Below are 18,795 nucleotides of genomic sequence, written 5' to 3' on the forward strand. Positions count from 1 at the left end.
AATGATTTTAAAACTGCAGTTAGAAATGTTGCCATGTTTTGCATTTCTTGGGTAGGTTCTTTTTTCATTTCAAAACTGTTTACAGTTCACCCAGTCAGTAATTACCTTAAAATACAGAGCTATATCCTGCTGATAACTGCCTTTACTTTCCTTTTTTCATCTTTATTCATAGAAAAGGTGTGGCCTTTTAATTCACAGTAATGTCTCAAGTTAGAATGAGTTCTTTCTTTGGGCTGAACACTCTCTCAGAAGTCCTCAGAAGAAGAAAGTGCTAGGTTTTACAAAATGGATTTTCAGTGCAGTAGGCCGACTCGAGGGCCGAAAGAATTTCTTGATCTCATTTGTGAAGCATCTTTTAAAAATTTTCCTCCTAACCAGATTTCTCTAAAGGCATTAATGCTTTCAGCACCATCATGTTCTGGGGGATACAGGAAACTCAAACATAGCCCGTTAGGTATTCTGGGTGGATGGGGAGCCCAGTGTACTGAGCCATCTGCTCCGAAGTGAGCGCTTGTCCTCGGGGTTGAGGATGCTGTCAAGAAAATAACATTTAAAAAATAATTTTCTGGAAGGACCTAGCTATTCCCTTGCAAAAGTTACACCTGCCTTCCCTGTTAGAAAATGACAGATGAGATAATCCAGATAAACTTCACTGAGGATAAATAAAAGCTAGACAGAATGCTCTTAAATTTTTGAAAAAAGCTTGAAGAACTAACAAGATTGGGAAGGCCTGCAGGCCTGTGCCCTGGGGGAGGTGGGAACTGAGAAGACCGCAGCTCCCAAGTCTGCTTTAGTCCTGAGAGCATTTGCTTTTGTTTTGGATTAAGGTAGGCCCAGGCTTCTGGTGCCTGGCAGAAGATGGAATTTTCTGGAGGAAGATGCCATCATCCTAGGCCACAAGTTTCGCTTAAAATACAAGTTCAAATATGTTGTCCAGAACACAAGGAGAACCAGGCACATGGGGATAGATTTCATGGATGTAAACCAGTAGAAACAAAAGAACAGAAATGGATTTCACAGATACTTTAGATATTGGGCTTAACAGACATAGACTCCAAAGTAACCATGCTTACTGCATTCAAAGAAATAAAAAAACCAAGCTTGAAATCTTTGTTAGGAAACACATCACAACTTTTCTTTTAGACATTCAGAAGGAGAGTGAATAACTCATGAATAATTGTATATGGCAATACATTTGGAATTTTAGATGAAATGGACAAATTCTTAGAAAAACATAACTTTCTACAACTGGATGAGGAGCAACTAGAAAACATGAGCTTTCTAACCACTGGAGAAATTGAATCTGAGAAACAGCCCTTCCTACTGAAAGAATTGCAGGCTCAAACGATTTCACTGAGGGTTGTACTAGCCGTTCAAGGATGAAATTCAGGCGATCCTTGAACAGCACAGGGATTAGGGGTCCAACTTCTCCTCCCCATCCCCCGATCAGAATCTATGTATCACTTCTGGCTCCCCTGAAACTTAACTACTAATAGCCTGTCATTGACTGGAGGCTTTACCAATCACATAAACAGTCAGTTAACACATTTGTATTACATACCATATTTTTACAATAAAGTAAGCTAGAGAAAAGATGCTTATTAAGCTCAGAAGTTAAGATGTCTAGACATCCACATGGAGATTACAGATAGGCAGCAGGACAGAGATTCTCCCAACAGAGACATTCGGGAGTATTGTCATTAGTTAATGCTTGGAGAAGAACAAAGACATATCATTGGCAATCATGTAAAGAGAATGCAAGGACAAGCCACAGGGTGGGAAAAGATATTTGCAACGTTATATAACCCAACACAAAACTACAAATCAGTAAGAAAAATGGACAGTCCCAAAGAAGAATGGATAGAGACTTGAACAGACCCTTCACATAAGCAGATAGCCAAGTGAGCAGTAAACAAATGAACAAGTACACGTTAGTAATCAAGAAAGGCAAAATAAACCACAAAGATATTACTTAGAGAAGCCTTCTGTATGGTGTCAGAAAATGGATATGGTTGCAACTGTTTTTAGAACAATTTGGCATTACCTAATGATACTGGAAATATTCTGTCTGTGACTCAGCACTTTCACTCCTGGATATATTTCACAGTGTGTGCTCATGTGCGCCAGATGTCTAGAAGGATGTTCTTTGTGGCATTGTTCGTCAGAGTGAAAAACCAGAAATGACCCAAATACCCATTGTCCATGGAGTGGATAAATTGTGATGTGCTCATCAACGGGATATTATAAGGTAGTAAAAATACTCTTAGACTCAGTAATGTGGGTGAATGAAATCAAGTTTATTTAGCAGAAGAAGCTAGACAAAAAAATAATGCCAAAACCGAGCAAAACTAATGTTTAGAAATATATAGGCAACAAAGTTTTTTCTAAAGAAAATGCAAAGAATTCTTACCATAAGAATCAGGAGAGCGATGACCTCTCAGGGACGGGGGGCTGTGATCTGGAAGGGAGCTGGCAATGTTCTATTTCTTGATTTTGGTGCCGGTCACCTGAGAGTACTATGTATGTAGTAATGGCACCCTTGATACTTGCCTTGCCTAGGTGTTCCATTCGTCCTGAGGCTTCATCTAGGGGAAACCGTCTAAAGGAAGTGAGACTTTTATCATCTCTCCGGTCAGTCTTTGCACAGACAAGGCATTTTCTGCACGATCTGGAGTGGAATTCAGTATGTGCTGGTCGCTGCTGTTGGTGCAGCTTGCAGTCCTGTGAGGGTGATGGAGGATGTACGCCGGGGCCCCAGGGCAGCTGCATACATCCAGGGAAAGGACAAAGGCCGTGAAGGCAGAGACCTTGGTTTTAACCAAGGTTTTTTAACCCTAGTTAGACCCCTCACCAGCTGTGTGACTCTGGGCAGGTCCTTGACCTCTCTAAGCTATGGTTTCATCCTCTGTAAATTGCAGATGATAGTATCCGCCATTACGGCCGAAAAATGCTTGGTACATCGTAACTAGAGCCTTGAAGTGTTAGCTGCTTTTGGAAGTAACTATTAGAATAAGAAACACACCATGAAGGAGACATTATAATGCACGGGAAGTACAGTGTGCTCCTCACAGCGTGAAGAAGAGGAGGAGGGCATGTGGGAAGGTATAGAAGATGTTTTCTGAGCCGTCCCCCACTTTGAGTAGGTTGGAGGGAGGGATTCAGGCTCTGTACCAGAGGGTGCAGCGTGATCAGGGTTGTGGGGCCGCGGGTACACAGCTGCTCGTGTTACAGTGCTCCCATGTGACTAGCAGAGCTTGCAGTCTGTAAGCCCCAGGACCAGAGTGGTCTCTAGAAGTGTTTGCCCAGTATGATGGATTTCAGTTTTTTAAACTTACTTTTTAGGAAAAGAGTCTTGAACTTTGCCTTTAACCACAGTTACAACCACTCCCTGTGCTGAGACCCATCCTTCTTTGCCAGATGTCTGGACCCTGAAGGCTTTTAGGTTTGCAAACCTTAGACTGTCACTTGAGCAGAGTGTGAAATAGCATGAGGAAAGCATGGGAAACTTGCAGAGGGATTGGATCGTGGAAGGACTTGAATGTCATGCATTGGCATGTTACACCTTTGCAAGTAGTAGGGAGCCAGTGAAGGGTTTTGAGTGGAGTACTGAAGTATTAGGCTTTGTCTGCCAGGATGACCCATATTGGTTCTGGGGAGATCCATTAGGAGGCTTTGGCAGTGGCCTGGTGAAGAAGAATGGAAGACTTGAACTAGACTGGGGCCATGAGCACAGGAAGAAGAGGGTGGTTTGACAGCTGTTAGGGAGGCTGACTTACTGCCAATTGGTAACTGATGAGATGTGAAGTGTTGATTGAGAATAATGGTACCAGTAACAGACGGGGCCTGGAGGTGGGAATAAGTGTGGGCCCAAGAGGCATTTAGTGGTGATATAATGGATTTGAAGTGGGAGGCTGTCTTTCTGCTCAGGCTGCTCAGTAGAGCGGTTGAAAAGTTGGTTCGTAAAAGACTCAGTGTTGTGAGAGATAGTTTTGAACTTTTTTGCAGAGCTTATATGAATAACAATTGTTTTTGACAATCCAGTGACTTAATGTAGTTATTGTCCTGTGGGGGGGCGGGGGTCTCTACTTGGTCCAGGTGCAGGTAGTTCTAGTCCTTGGTGGTTGTCAGTAAACCAAGGCTGTCAGTTGCAGGACTGGGTGGTAAGTACACAGGGAGAAATATTAGCGTGAACTAGTGAGAACTGAGGTGGGAGCATCTTGGGCTTATTCAGAAGTTGCATGAAAAACTGGGTTGTGGGGCAGGTGGCTGGAAGGCTTGCCTCGCTTGGCATTGGCTGGATCGACAACAAACCCAGACTTGCACACACACTTCGCCCAGACTGGGATTTGGCAAACCTGCTGCATGGTGGGTGGGAGGCCTGGCTCAGCAGCCAGCCTACATGTGCACCTGTGGTGGTTCTCGCAGGTGAACGGTTTTCAGTGTCTCTACCTGCTAGAGAGAATTACTCAGTGAAGAGTTCTTGAATCTCTTATGTAAGAGGCCTGGTTCACAGAAAGCTTTTGTAAATTATAAAAAAGATGGCAGTTAATGAGTGATTGAATGATGCTTAAGCCTAGCCTGTTTTAGATCAAAATAATGTTATACTTGTATTTTGTATTGGGCTGGAAGTTTGCTTTTGGGCCCAGTATATGATGAGTGGATAAAATAACAAAATGCTCAAGTTTTAGTACTTAGAATTTTATAGGTTTACAGTTGTATCTTTGCTTATGGCTTCTCAGTTAGGTTAATTTTTTTTTTTTTTGATGCTGAATCCTAAGGAGCAAGCCTTTATTCATATAACCCTAATTCCATCAAAAATGTGCTGCCAGTAGATCATCCGTTATATAACATAATTTCCATTCTACAGGGTTTTTTTGTTAATGTTAATAATATATTGCACAAGTAGGAGTTATAAAAACTATGTTTCATAATCTTTGTGACTGACTTTATAAGGTGTATTTATAGACAATTCTGATTGAAAAAATTTTAATCTACCTAAGCATTTTGCTTTAGATATATTTAAGGTGAACACATGAACACATTAATAGAATTTGCTCGACTATTTACTTCTCAGTTTGAACGATTTTTTTGTTCTAGTTCAGGATCACAGACCTTCTTGGAACATTTAAAATTGCTCATAAAGGGGTTCCTGGGTGGCTTAGTCGGTGCCTTCAGCTCAGGTCTTGATCTCCTGGGATCGAGCCCCACATCGGGCTCCCTGCTTAGCGGGGGGGCCCGCTTCTCCCTCTCCCTCTGCCGCTCTGCCTACTTGTGATCTCTCTGTGTCTCTCTGTCAAATAAAATCTTTTAAAAAAATAAAATTGCTCATAAAGTGTTAAGGCCTTTGATTAGAAATTTAAAATCATGCCTTGAATTTTGTGCCCACTTGAAGATGCCACTGAAACTGGAGTTTATTTCTGATGGCTGGTCTTGCGTCAGCCTAAGTCAGGCTCCCTTTAGGGTTTTTGTTTGTGGTTTCGTGAGCTACAGCTTTAACACAGGCAGGTGGATTCAGGATGTCAGTTCAAGCCCCGTTGGGGCCGAATGCCTTGAATTTACATGGTATCTGTTTAAAACAATTTCAGAATTTTCCTCAGGTAAACTCTGTGGTGGTTAGTTTCTCAAGATCCCTTCCTTGCTCTGCCACCTCCCTCTTGCTCATCTTCATTCTCTGAGGATTTGAAAGGGGGGGGGGTGTGTTTCTGTATTTCTCTCTGTGTTTCTCTTTGTAGAAACACAGTTTCTTTGTTCCAAGAAGAACCCTGTTTTCTACTTATAGTGTTCTGTTCCGAAACTCCATGCTCTGCTCCAAAATTGCCTGTCACCTGCGAGACGGCAGAACAAAGCAGGCAGCAAAGCTGTCCTTTGGGGATGGAGAACATTGTGAATCTTCGGCAAACAGATCCCAGGATGGCTTGATCTTTTCCACATGGGTTAGTGTAACCCGGGGAACGTACTTGAGTTATGGTAACAGCAGCTTTACCATCAAATTCTCCTCAGGGTATAGCTTTTGAGAGGAAAAAGCCTCTTAAAATGGAGAGCTTTTATGGCTTTTATTACTAGTTTAATCTGTGTTGTTAAAGGAAATACCTAATCAGATACTGACAATATAGACTGTCTGTCTAAATAGGAATATTTTCCTGTAAGCCCATGACAGCCTAACATTTTCTCAGATTGACATTCTGTGACAAATGCGGCATCGGGCCCAGACATTTTTCAATGTTAGATTGCATCCTTTATTGTTTTAATTAACCTCAGGGCAGAAGAATAATGCTAAAAAAAAAAAGGGGGTATTCTTTCAAATCAACATGGCAGCAGTTGAAAACATATTGGAAAACAGCTAATATAAAAAAAAGACGTTGCTGGGGCGCCTGGGTGGCTCAGTTGGTTAAGCGACTGCCTTCGGCTCAGGTCATGATCCTGGAGTCCCTGGATCGAGTCCCGCATCGGGCTCCCTGCTCGGCAGGGAGTCTGCTTCTCCCTCTGACCCTCCCTCCTCTCATGTGCTTGCTCTCTCTCATTCTCTCTTTCTCAAATAAATAAATAAAATCTTTAAAAAAAAAAAAAAAAGACTTTGCAAAGGGTTTAAAGGTTTTAAAACTAAAGTTCATTTTTCTAAAACCAGTGGATACCATTTAAGCTTAGTGTCCATAAACTGTTTTAGGGCAAGGATAATATCTTCACTAGAGAAGTCACCTATGTCTAAGGCAGGACCTACAGATAGAAGACACACAGGTAATGTTTACAGAATAAAAATGTTAGGTGGAGATGCGCACGCTTTGCTGTTTTTTTCCTCATGAGTGATATTTGTCCTGTCCCTCATGAGTGATATTTGTGTCTGAAATGGCAGGGGCTCTTCTTGTTCTCTGTCCATTTCTCTTATGTCTTTTAATTACTGCTTGATCTTGCAGAACCTGAGTTTTAAGGAGCGAGCTAAAAACAGACTTGTCACTGTAAGCACCTCCTCACATCTGCTTTTTTTCTGGGTCCCTGCAAGGTTGACCAGCTTTTTTTTGGAGTTGCATATCAGAAACAGTTGGCGGAAAACGAGCATCTGTTTAGTCAACATTTCCATTGTTAAAAGACTATGTCAGATTTTAAACTTTTTTTTTTTTTTTTTAACCAAGAATGTGCTTGCTTACAGAGCAGTGGGATTGTGTCCAGTGTGGAGAGGGTTCGGTGCAGCCATGTGGAGGTTGCTCAGGGCTGGCTAATCAGACCATATGCAGGGTTTACAAAAAGACATCGCATCCTCCAGGCAAGCACGCATGGATTACTGAAACGTGTTTGGTCATGTGACTTTTTAAACGCCAGGCATGCACTGGACACTAGAGGAGTCTGAAGATGATTCCTCTTAGGTTTGCTCAGGATCCGGTGGGAGAACGCTGGCTTGGGGTTCAGAACAGGATGTGGGTCCCAGACTCTGCCACCTTCCAGCTGAATTATCTTGGACACCTCTTTTGTCACATAGAAAAAGGGGGTGATCATGCCTGCCTAATGCATATGAAGAACGTGGTACACCATGCTGCCTGAAGAAATGGTTTTGAAGGTAAAATTAGGGAGCAGTGTCCTCTTAGATATGTACATACAACTGTGTGTGTTTCATTGTTTTTAATACCCTTTACTTAATCTCCCCTTGATTTTGAAAATATTGGACCCTGTTGCTATCATTCTACCCAACCCCTGCTGTGGATCAACCCAACCTCCCAGTTGAGAATGTTAGAAATAAAGCATAGTTCTTAATGAGAACCCCAGTAGTCATACGTCTGATGGATTTCCTTTATTCCCTTTTGGTTTTGATGGTTGGAGTACATTTTTAAAAAGCTTTTCAATGACACCATAACTTTATCTTTTAACTGCATAAGTAAGAGGCCTCCCCCCTTGGTTTTTAGGAAAGATGTAGGAGGTGTGATGTATGTTCTTATTATAGAAAGATAATTAATTGTACTGATTTTTGCCAAAGGATGCTTATTTGTATATTGGGAAATAGTATTCAGAATAATTTAAGTATGTTTTCTGATTGTGACATCTTTACACACATTATATAAATCTGAGTAATTCATTTAGTAAAAACTGACTGTAAAATTTCTATTTTTAATTTAATTTTTATCATGGTATAAAATTTGAAGAGTACCAAAAGGGTGTGTGCGTGTGTGTGTATATTGAAAAGCAAGTTTCCTTCTTTACCTCATTCCCTAGCCTCCCAATTCCTCCCTACAGAGGCAACCACTTACATGTTTTTAAAAACAGAAATCTGGGTCTACTCATGATTTGATGCTCAGGTGTATCTGCCGTGTCATTTTCAGCCTTTTGGCTCAGGCCAGGTGCCTGTGTGCGTGTGCTATAATTTCTGGTTGTAAGTTAGAGGAACCTAGGGGCAGGTTCCTCATAGGTGTACACTTGGGTATCGGCAGACATGAGGGTTTTAACTTCTGTGATGATACCTCTTACTCAGTGGACCCAGCTTTTGGAGCCCGTGTTTCTCTGGCTTTTGAGTGTCTTGATTTTCACGTCTGTGTTTTTCCCATTTTCCAGTTGCAGCATGAGAAAGCGGAACTAGAACAGCATCTCGAACAGGAGCAGGAATTCCAGGTCAACAAACTGATGAAGAAAATTAAAAAACTGGAGAATGATACCATTTCTAAGCAGCTTACATTAGAACAGGTAAAAATGTATATAGTTCTCTCCATATACTTTTTTCTCCTCTTATCAGCTTGTTCTTTCAGGCCTGCAGATACCCTGAGCAATGTAAGTGAAAAATACTTTTCAGCTGTTTCTTCCCACAGTGGAGACTTCATTTCTGAAGTAAACATTGACAGCTGCCTAGCACCTGCTCTCTCTCTCTCTCACACTTTCTCTTTTTTTTTTTTAACTGCAATTAATAAAGTTTCTGGGGATATGTTGTGATGTACTGATTTATAGGCAGGAAATGTTAGGTTCCTTTTACCGAGGGGAAACAATGTGTTTTTAACCACAGGATAGTTTCTGTGAAAGTTCCTGAGACAGTGTGGTTGTGGAGCTAAAACTTTTCTGTCAGGGGTTCTTCAGAACAAACAGTATTTTTCTTCTTTGAATTATTAGCAGTATTATTAGCAATGATTAGCAGTATTATTTGAACCCTATCTTTTCCCAACTCGATTTGTTGATACCGATATGGAGTCATAGACTTGGTTGCTTAACCTGGTTCAGCCACTAACTAGTTGTATGACCTTGCATTGACTTCATTCACTTCTCTGGGCCCAAGTTTTCCATTTGTAAACAGAGGAGGACAAACTAAAATCAGGAATGGCGAGCTTAAACAGGTACAGAAGATGGAAAGTAATAGGGTATTGTCCCTTTGTCCATTGCCCTTGGCAGACATTGGTATTTGAGCACAGGCCTTGCCTAGGGAGTCCAGACTGGTCCTTATGCTCTTCGACACACAGAACTGTGGACAGCCATTATCAGCCTATCCAAGTTGGTATGTCAGACAGAAGTACTTGTTATCCCTAGCCTCGGTGCTCCCTGATGCCTTCCCCCCAATCTAATGTCCTGGGATTTTACTTTCCCTAAGATAAATTATAAGAAGCTGACCCTAGTGTACTGCGATCTGGTTTCCATGTAAAATTCAGTGTATTGATGAAGATCTTCCAGCTCTTTGTAATTTCAACCCTGATTGCCAATTCGATGGTTTGGCTAAGCCATTCATGCAAAGTTGTCTGATTTATCCTAACTTCAGGGTCTTTCTGTGCGTCTCAGTTCATGTTGACTGGTTCTGAAATCACCCCCAGGGCCGCTCTAGTTTCATTATTGTCCCTGAGAATGAAGTGGTGACGGGAATGTCAGCTTTGAGAGGAAGTCAGGGTTGGAATTAATCTGACATCTGTTTTCTGTGTTATTCTTGAATTTCCCTGTATCATAGGGAGGAATGTCACTGCGTTTTCTAAGACTGTGAATAATGGTCCTAAAAACATTTCTCTATCCCTTCCAGGTAAAAGAAAAAAAAAGTTCCGTTTTCAAAGGTCGGCTATTTTATACATATCCAGAGTAATCTATACTTACCATTTGTCTTCGGAATTCAGATGCAATATCTAAATTTAGAAAACACCTACTACACACAGTTTAAAAACATTTTATTCCAAAGTTCACCTGCTAATTCCTAAGATAAGCAGTAACCAGTTCCATTGAAGTTAAAGCTTTGAAGATTCTTGTTTAAGTCCCTGACACACCAAATACTTGTTATTGGTACTTATTAATCAAGAGCTAACCAAGTGACCAAGTGAAATTCTCACAGGGGAGGGTGTTGTGAGAACTTCACTTGGTCACGGCCTTCATGGTGGTGGCTGTCAGGAATTGAAACAGCTTCTCTCTTGCATTTGTTCAGAAGCTGAGGCGACTTTGGAGATGGGGCTATGACCCTCAGGGTTTAGCTGTGGCCACAAGGTGGAGGTAGTGGCCTGGTGTCCTTGAGAGGACGGTTTGATCTTAGAGTCCATGGGGGAGAGAGAATGGATTGCTGCAATCTTAAGACTCTTTGGGGACTTTAGTAACTGAAACCCTTTAAAATGATGTCCAAGGCATACATTCTCACCAACTTAATGACACAGTGCACTTTCAGGGTTATTTCAGACCTCAATAATAAAGAAATGGAGTTCACAATGGAATATATGCACTGCAAAGCCCTATCCTGGAAATAAACCTCAGATCTGGGATATCAAGTTCCTATGTTAATTAAGATGGAGAAATTTAACATCATCATGAAACTTCCCCCCTTTGTTTTGGATATGTCTGGGATGATTAAATGTTGGGGAACTTAATCTGTATTTTGTTCAGCTATAAATAATTTTAGTCAGTGCTTTGGGGGAATGTTTTTTTTTTTCGTCCAGTAAAAATAAATCTCTTCTGTGCTTCCATAAATGTGATCTGATCCTCTCTTGTGATTATCCTCCATATGATACACTGTAGGTCATGGTCTATATTACAGAATATATATCCTATACTGTAGGTCATTATCAAGAGCAAAGGCATGTACTACATTATGTATTATAATGATTTGTCTGTAGTACATGCCTTTGCTCATCTATCTGACAGTAAACCTATTTTTTAAACTGTAAGCTATCTGGAGGCAATTATCCCATGTGTCTTACGGTTTCCTACTGCTTTGTTGGAAGAGTTTAAGTGTAGATTTGGCCAGGTAACTGGAAAGTGGTCATTTGTATTTTGGAAGGAGGTACAGTGCAGTGTTCGGGGCCCGGGCACTGGTTTCCAAAGGAATTGGATGGGAATCTGGTTCCTCTGCTTAATATCCTAGATCACCTTCTTTTTGGCAGTGATGGTGACGGTAGCAGCTTTATTGAGATAAATTCACATACCATAAAAATCCTCCATTTAAAATGTACAATTTATTGACTTTTAGTCTATTCAGAGTTGTGCAGCCATAAGCACGATCAATTTTAGAGCATTTTCATCACCTCAAAGAGAAACCCTGTACCCTTCAGCTGTCACTCTGAATTTCCCATTCCCCTGAAGCAGCCACTACTCTACTTCCTGTCTGTATTTGCCCATTCTGGATACTTCATAAAAATGGAATTATATAATATGTCCTCTTTTGCAAGTGGCTCCTTTCACTTAGCATAAGGCTTTTATCCATGTTGTAGCCTATATCAGTACTTGACTACTTTTCCCAACTGAATAATGTTTCACTGCATGGATTTTTATTGGATAAAATAAATGGATATCATATTTTGTGTATCCATTCATCATTTGGTAGACATTTGGGTTGTTTTAACCCTTTGGTTATTATGAATAATGCTGCTGTGAATATTCATGTACAATTTTTTTTTATTTTAAGATTTTATTTATTTTGGAGAGAGAGTGCACTTGAGAGAGCATGGGGGCGGGGGGAGGGACAGAGAAGGAGAGACTTTCAAGCCGACTCCTTGTTGGAGTGCAGAGCCCACTGTGGGGCTTGATCTCACGACCCTGAGGTCATGACCAGAGCTGAAACCAACTGAGCCACGCAGGTCCCCCTCATGTACAATTTTTCATGTGGATATATGTTTTCGTTTTTCTTGGGCACATACCTAGGAGTGCATTTGTTGGATTACATGGTAACTCCGTGTTTACCATTTGGGGGGATTGCTAGCCTGCTTATCTTTGTTTTTCTTTCTTTAAAGATTTACTTATTTATTTTAGAGAGAGTGTGAGCTGGGGGTGGGGGATGGGCAGAAGGAGATGGAGAGAAGCAGACTCCCTGCTGAGTGCGGAGCCCACTGTGGGCCTCAATCCCAAGACCCTGAGACCATGACCTGAGCTGAAATGAGTCAGACACTCAACTGACCGAGCCACCCAGGCGCCCCTGGACTGTTTTTTCAAAGTGGTTGGACCATATTGATTAAAGCCATCTTGGTAAATGTGAAGTGGTACTCATTGTGGTTTTGTATTTCCCTGATGGCTAATGATTTTGAGAATCTTAGGTGCTTCTTGGCCATTTTTATATCTTTCGTAAACATGTCTATTTAAGATCATTTTATTATTGAATTATAAGAGTTCCTTACATATTCTAGATACAATTCCCTTATCAGATATATCGTTTGCAACTCACATGCCAGGAGGCCCTCACTGTAGACTAGGATTAGTCTAGTCAGCATGACTTTAGTGTTGTGATGGGCTTTTTTTTTTTAACTGGTGGTCGCTGCCTGCAGAACCCTTATTTGAAAATTTTTGTTCAAACATGATCATTGTTAGTCTCTTATTTGGTATTCACATTTTCTTAGGTGACAGTAAGAACATTTAAAACTTGGAATGTTCTCTTAGTGTCAGGAAATCTTGACCTTGAATATTTTCTCCCAACCAGGAAGGATTTTTCTTATTTCTCTGGAGAAGGATAACTAGCATCAAGAGGCAGGCAGTACTAGCTTATTTATTAAGTGAAGTTCAAGTCAGCAGCTGTGGAGGGCCCTCTGTGCACTTGGCATGGAACACTGTGGGAAAGGAGAAGACCGTGACCGTAAGCAGGTGGACTAGGTACTTAACCATTGTTAGGAAGTACAACAGGAAAAAATAGAGTGAATTAATGGGGAATTAGTCCTGTAATTCAGCTAACACTCGCATCATGAACAGGGTCACCTGCCACATACCAGATGTCCTTCCTCTGTTCTCCTCTAGCTGGCCCAGCGAGTGTGGCCTTCTCTGTTATTTCTGGAATTTGGGGTGTCTTCTTTTATCTGAGATAATCCCAGCTCCCAAAAGCAGAGACACCCTTGTCTAAAGTTGGATTCAGAATTGGATGGTAATTTCATTCATTAGCCTCCATTTACAAATGATAGTATCTTAGCCCTATCTTAGCATAGGAAAACTCTTCCTTGGGTTCAAATCTTCCTTCCATCTGAAGAACCCGTGTGACATCAGGCAAGCAATTTGAGCTCTTTTGTGAAACAGACATGAATACCTAAATTCGTAGCTTTGTTGAGAGGATTACTCTTGGCATCCTGCCTTTCCTCACACTCCACGCATAGCGAAGTTCTTTCATCCCTCCCCTCAGAATTGTTTCACTGTGGACAAGAGAGAAGTTAACATGGCAACCCAGGACACTAATGTGTTTGTAACCGTACATGTGACGGGGACAAGTTTCCTAAAACAGCGTTTCTTGCGCTTTGCACTGATTTTCTATTGAATTCTGTTTCATTTTTCGCAAAATGTAGGTCACAGCGGACTCATTTCACAGTCCAGGAATGGTTCATGACCTGCAGTTTGAAAACCATGCTGTGCTGTGTGCCATGCTCTCTTGCCCCCAGGTCCCCACAGATCCGTTTCTCCAGGCAGTCAGGGGTATGTGCTGTAAGTAGTCACATAATGACCAGTACTGCTTCCCAAACAGCAGTTAGCAAACAATTAAAGTGTTTCTTCCCTATAGATTTTCTAATAAGTTAAAGGAGGAAAGGCACAGTGTTGACCTTAACACCAAGTCCCAGTGACTCACATCTAGTAAGCTCTCCAAAAACTGTAGCTTCTGCTGTTAATAATGAAAGTTTCCATCTAATTTCTGTGGTACTTTGCCCTACCCGTTTTCCAGGAAAATGAGCATGCATATTAACTGAGCCTCAAATGTCTTACCACCTTCCTTGACCTGGTCTCTTCAACTGATGAATCAGTATGTGTTCACATGCCCTGTGTGACCCAGCCCCTTTGGCTTTCGTTTGTGCCTATGAGCAGTTAGCGCATTTGTATGGCCCCGAGCCTGTATTCATTCAGTTTATGTGCCTGCTGTCTACACATACTCTGCTAAGAAAGATGATGTTAGGTCCTTGGCCTCGTGGAGCCTGGTCTCCTGGTCCGGGAAGGCCGGTGGATCTGTGGACAGTGAGGAGGGACGCTGTGTGCATGGCTGTGGTGGAGGGGAGCAGTGACACCCCTGCAGTGGCCCCACACCCCACCTCCAACCACAGGAGAGGCCCTGAAGCTCCTTGGCACCTGGTTTAATTATTTGTTAATTGACACACACGGTTGGATAGATCTAAGTCCAGCCTTGTTGCAAGGGAACAGGGAGGAGACAAATGGGAGGAAGACGTGCGGTAAAAAGTGGGTGCAGGCCCTGCATGGAGCAGAGATGCTGGAAACGGAACAAAGCTGGTGAAGAGGATGTGAGGTTGGACCCCTCCTCTTTGTTCCTGGGCGAGGAAGGAGAAGGGTTGCGGTGGTCTGCCTCCGTGGTGGCTTTGAGGGCGTAAGCTTGTCTTTCCAGGCAGCGTTTTGCCTAATGTAGGCCTCCGTGCTGATCGGTGCTGGGGGCTTACCTTCAGCCACCTGGCAGTGTCCGGTGAGTACAGAGGCCTGAAAAGACCCCAGCTTCAGGAGCACTGCAGAGGCGATACCCTCTTACCCCGGGGTCTCTCACCCTCTGTGACCGTAGCAAATCACAGGGCTGGGGTTTAGAGTGATGTCCTTCAAGCCTTAGGACAAGACTTAATTTTGTTGTTGTTGTTGTTGTTGTTTTTAAGTTGAAACAAGCAAACAGTATATTTTAAGTGCTATTAACAAAAAAAAAAGGTTTTAGGTTTCCAGCTCTTAGAACAGTTGTTCTTAGCTCAGGATACAAGATGGCCTTTCTGCCTTACTTGTGTACACGGTAATTCGTTCAAGATGCAAACCAGTTTTGCATCTTTGGTTGATCTTTTTAATTGCTGTGGAACAAGGTATTTTTAAAGTTCATAGGGAGTGTGGCCCTACTGGGTTTGCTACAGTCCCATTCTGCTGCCTGCTGCCCTTGCAGGTCTGGCAGTGAGGACTCTGCCGCCCTGGCTCTGGTTGTCCCCGCGGGCTTCTCTGTGCCATTTTCCCAAAGAACAACCCTGTGACTGGAGGGTTCACTTCCATTAAGGAGATGACATTTAGTGACCACTGCAGGCTTTGAAATTTGATTTCAAATGCTAATCTCAAACTGTGGAAATGTTGGCAGTTTTTAATTGTTTTATGTATTATAAAAGTGATCCATTGCTCTTTCAAGAGAACTTGGAGGGCGCCTGCGTGGCTCAGATGGTTAAGCATCTGCCTTCGGCTCAGGTCATGATCCCAGGGTCCTGGGATCGAGTCCCGCATCAGGCTCCCTGCTTGGAAGGGGGCCTGCTTCTTCCTCTCCCTCTGCTGCTCCTCCTGCTTGTGCTCTTTCGCTCTGTCAAATAAATAAATAAAATCTTTAAAAAAAAGAAAAAGAAAACATGGAAAACACAGAAGTACAGAAATGAAAAAAACACAACCTAGGCTACAATCCACCCCCCAAACAACTGCTATTCATATTTTTTATTTCTCCCTTTTCCTCTTTCTTCTTCCCTTTTTTTTTTAAAAAAATAGGGTATTATAATTTGCTGCCTGCTTTTAATTTTTTTTTTTTTTTTTTAAATAAAACATCGTAACCTGTGCCTGCATGTGTAGGTTAGCTGCATCGGTGTGCAGCCAGACACAATAATCATAGTAATTCCTGAAGTCTGCTCAGTGGCAGTTTGATTGTAGCAAATCCTTGAGGATGTTTGGTTGCTCGAGAAGCTTGGGTGCAAGCATCTTACCAACCGCTTATTTGGGAAAGGTAGGAAAAAGCCTCAGAGCGTAGCTGAAACGTGAATGGGATCTTGTACCTTGGAAGTAGGCAACCTAGGGGCAATCCTCAGCACTCAAAGGAAGCGTTAGCAGGCTCTCCTTTCAGCTGATTTGTTTTGTAACCCATAAGCTGTCAGGATGTCATGAAGCCCACTAAGAGGTCCCCACTCCAGGCCTGGGAAAGTATACTCTGAGCTCTGTCAGGGACACAGATAAGTCAGTCTCTACAGGATGTGGGGGAAAAATCCCTCAGAATTCCTTTGCTAGATCTCATTTCAATTAATTAGAAAAACTCACTATGTTCTATCTTGTCAGACTTTATTTTGAAGCATACTTGCCATGTGGATCAGTTGGTGCAGATGATGTTACATAATGGCAGGGAAAAAATTCAAAATGTGTTTCCTGTGTAAAGAAAGAGACACCTCATCACAATCCAGCAGGGTGCGTTTCTGGTCATGCCCTGGAAGTAAAGATTTTGCCTGTTAAATTGAAGGCCATTTGGTATGCTATAGTGAGGGCAATAAAATCCAGAGATACTGTACTCAGACTTTGTGATTTTGAAATGCATGAAATCTTGTTTCTTTATGACCAGAACAATAATATAGTTGGTGACTTAAGAAAGGGCGTTCTCCTTAGCTAAACATACATGGCTAATGAATGAATGGCTAAGTAAATCCAACATCTCTGTGTAAGAAAGTGGGATGGATGCTGTAATGATTTATCACAGAAACTTCCATTTTGGAGAAAGCATATCAAGCAAAGTTTCCCTAATGTTATTTTCTTAAGCTCACTTTATTTTATTTATTTTTTTTAAGATTTTGACAGAGAGAGACACACAGCGAGAGAGGGAACACAAGCAGGGGGAGTGGGAGAGGGAGAAGCAGGCTTCCTGCGGAGCAGGCAGCCCCATGCGGGGCTCAATCCCAGGACCTTGGGACCACGACCCGAGCCGAAGGCAGACGCTTAACGACTGAGCCACACAGGCGCCCCTAAGCTCATTTTAGATAATGGACTGGTGGTAGCCACTGATGTGATAGTGTATCCACCACATCCACTTTGATGGGACTCCTTTCCCATGGACTTTTCCACAGCACTCTTGATGTAGCAGAAGAATGTACACCCAGTTCCACTGGTGGTACTTATTTGGTAAAAGTCCCCTAGAATTATGAACCCACTATGCAGATTTATATGCTATCATGCCGATGTTAAGTGATGAAAACTTAAATCCAGAAACCATATAAATCTGAGTAATTATGCGTGTTTTTTGTTTTGTTGTGTTTTTCATAAAAAGCCTTCATTTCTCAACATCACTGAACAAAAGCAAAATTTACTGAACTGGTAAATGATGAAATGTCATTTTCACATGTTAATATTGATGGGATATTAATATTGTCCTGAAGTTATGTTCATTTCAAAGAACAAGTCTAATTTTTATAGAACACAGTCTTTGAGAAGAAATATTTTGAAACTATGGTAAAGAAGGTTGACTCTGGGTTATCTGGAAAATTCTCAAGAGTGTTTCAAAGAGCTAACATTTTATCCTCTGCGAGTTTATTGGCTTATTCAGGATTTTGTGTATGTAAATTAGCATCCTAAATTAATGGATGTACTGTTAAATTGTATTGGGAAATTGTCAGTTTTTAAAATTAGATGTCTTTAAATTTTTTGTTACAAAAATAGTAAATGTTCATTAAAAAATTGGATGGGGACAGAAACAGGCAGGAAGAGAAATTATCACCAATATTCCTTTCACCCAAAGGGCAACCCTAATTATCTTGCTATATAGTTCTTTATGATTTTTTTACATCTTTTTCCTTTTTTTTCCCTCTATTAGTAGATTTCTGATGTACATAGATAAATTTTTCACCTATAATTGACTTCTTGAACTTGAAGGTGAGCATCCTTTCTCTCCTTTTCTCTTGCTCTTCACTGACAAACTTCTGTCGGCTCTTTCTGTGCTTAGCATTGCATGAGCAGTGATGATGACCTAGAACTTGGTTTTAATTTTGAAACCAGCTGCAGCTTGGTTAATCAGATAGGTACCTCAGGGGCTCTGTGGTCTAGGAACACCTGTCTTAATTCAATTGTAAAACAAATTGGCTGTTTGATTTCTTAAAAGCATTTTTTTTTTTTTTCCAGAAGGCAAGGGTCAGATGTTTTCCAACCTAGGAGGAGAATTGTCAGGGCTGAGCAAAATTCCACTGATTGCCTGAACAGACACCAACAGCTTTTGACCAACTCTGTGTTGCTTTAATTGGTGAATAAGGCTTTGCCATGGAGCAAGGACCATGATGCATTGTACTCAGCTCTTTTTATGTCAGTTGCTCATGATCTTTATTTTCATAGCCCCCACCCCCCCGCATGAATCCTGTTCTTTCCTATGGATATGTAAAACCTTGATTAACTCAGGTATATTGGCAAAGTAGGCTGGAATGAGGTTAAGATCTTTTACTGGCTCTATTCTTGTGGTAGAAACAAAAATCATCTTATCCCATTTGGGCTGCTAGAACAACATAGACTGGCTTATAAACAACAGAAATTTATTTGTCATTTCTCATGGTTCTGGAGGTTGGAATTCTAAGATCTGCGTGCCAGTGTGGTGGAGTTATGATGAGGACTCTCTTCCAGGTTGCAGACTGCCGACTTCTTGTGTCTTCCTGTGGGGGAGAGCAGACAGCAGCAAGCTGCAAGGTCTCTCGTGACTCTTAGGACATGAATCCCTAC

At 41.7% G+C, this 18,795-nt stretch overlaps 1 protein-coding gene across 1 annotated transcript in view; it reads left to right on the plus strand.

Moving 5' to 3' along the window:
- The window catches only part of CCDC6 (coiled-coil domain containing 6), a 93,720-nt gene that overhangs the window by 57,899 nt on the left and 17,026 nt on the right, over nucleotides 1-18,795 (plus strand). Inside the window, exon 3 of the mRNA XM_081824222.1 lies at nucleotides 8,536-8,664. Coding sequence (XP_081680348.1) covers nucleotides 8,536-8,664 — 129 coding nt within the window. The remainder of the gene's footprint in view (nucleotides 1-8,535; nucleotides 8,665-18,795) is intronic.

This window comes from Leptonychotes weddellii, chromosome 6 (assembly GCF_054177405.1).
Source record: "Leptonychotes weddellii isolate Sample4059 chromosome 6, ASM5417740v2, whole genome shotgun sequence".
NCBI classification, from domain to species: domain Eukaryota; kingdom Metazoa; phylum Chordata; class Mammalia; order Carnivora; family Phocidae; genus Leptonychotes; species Leptonychotes weddellii.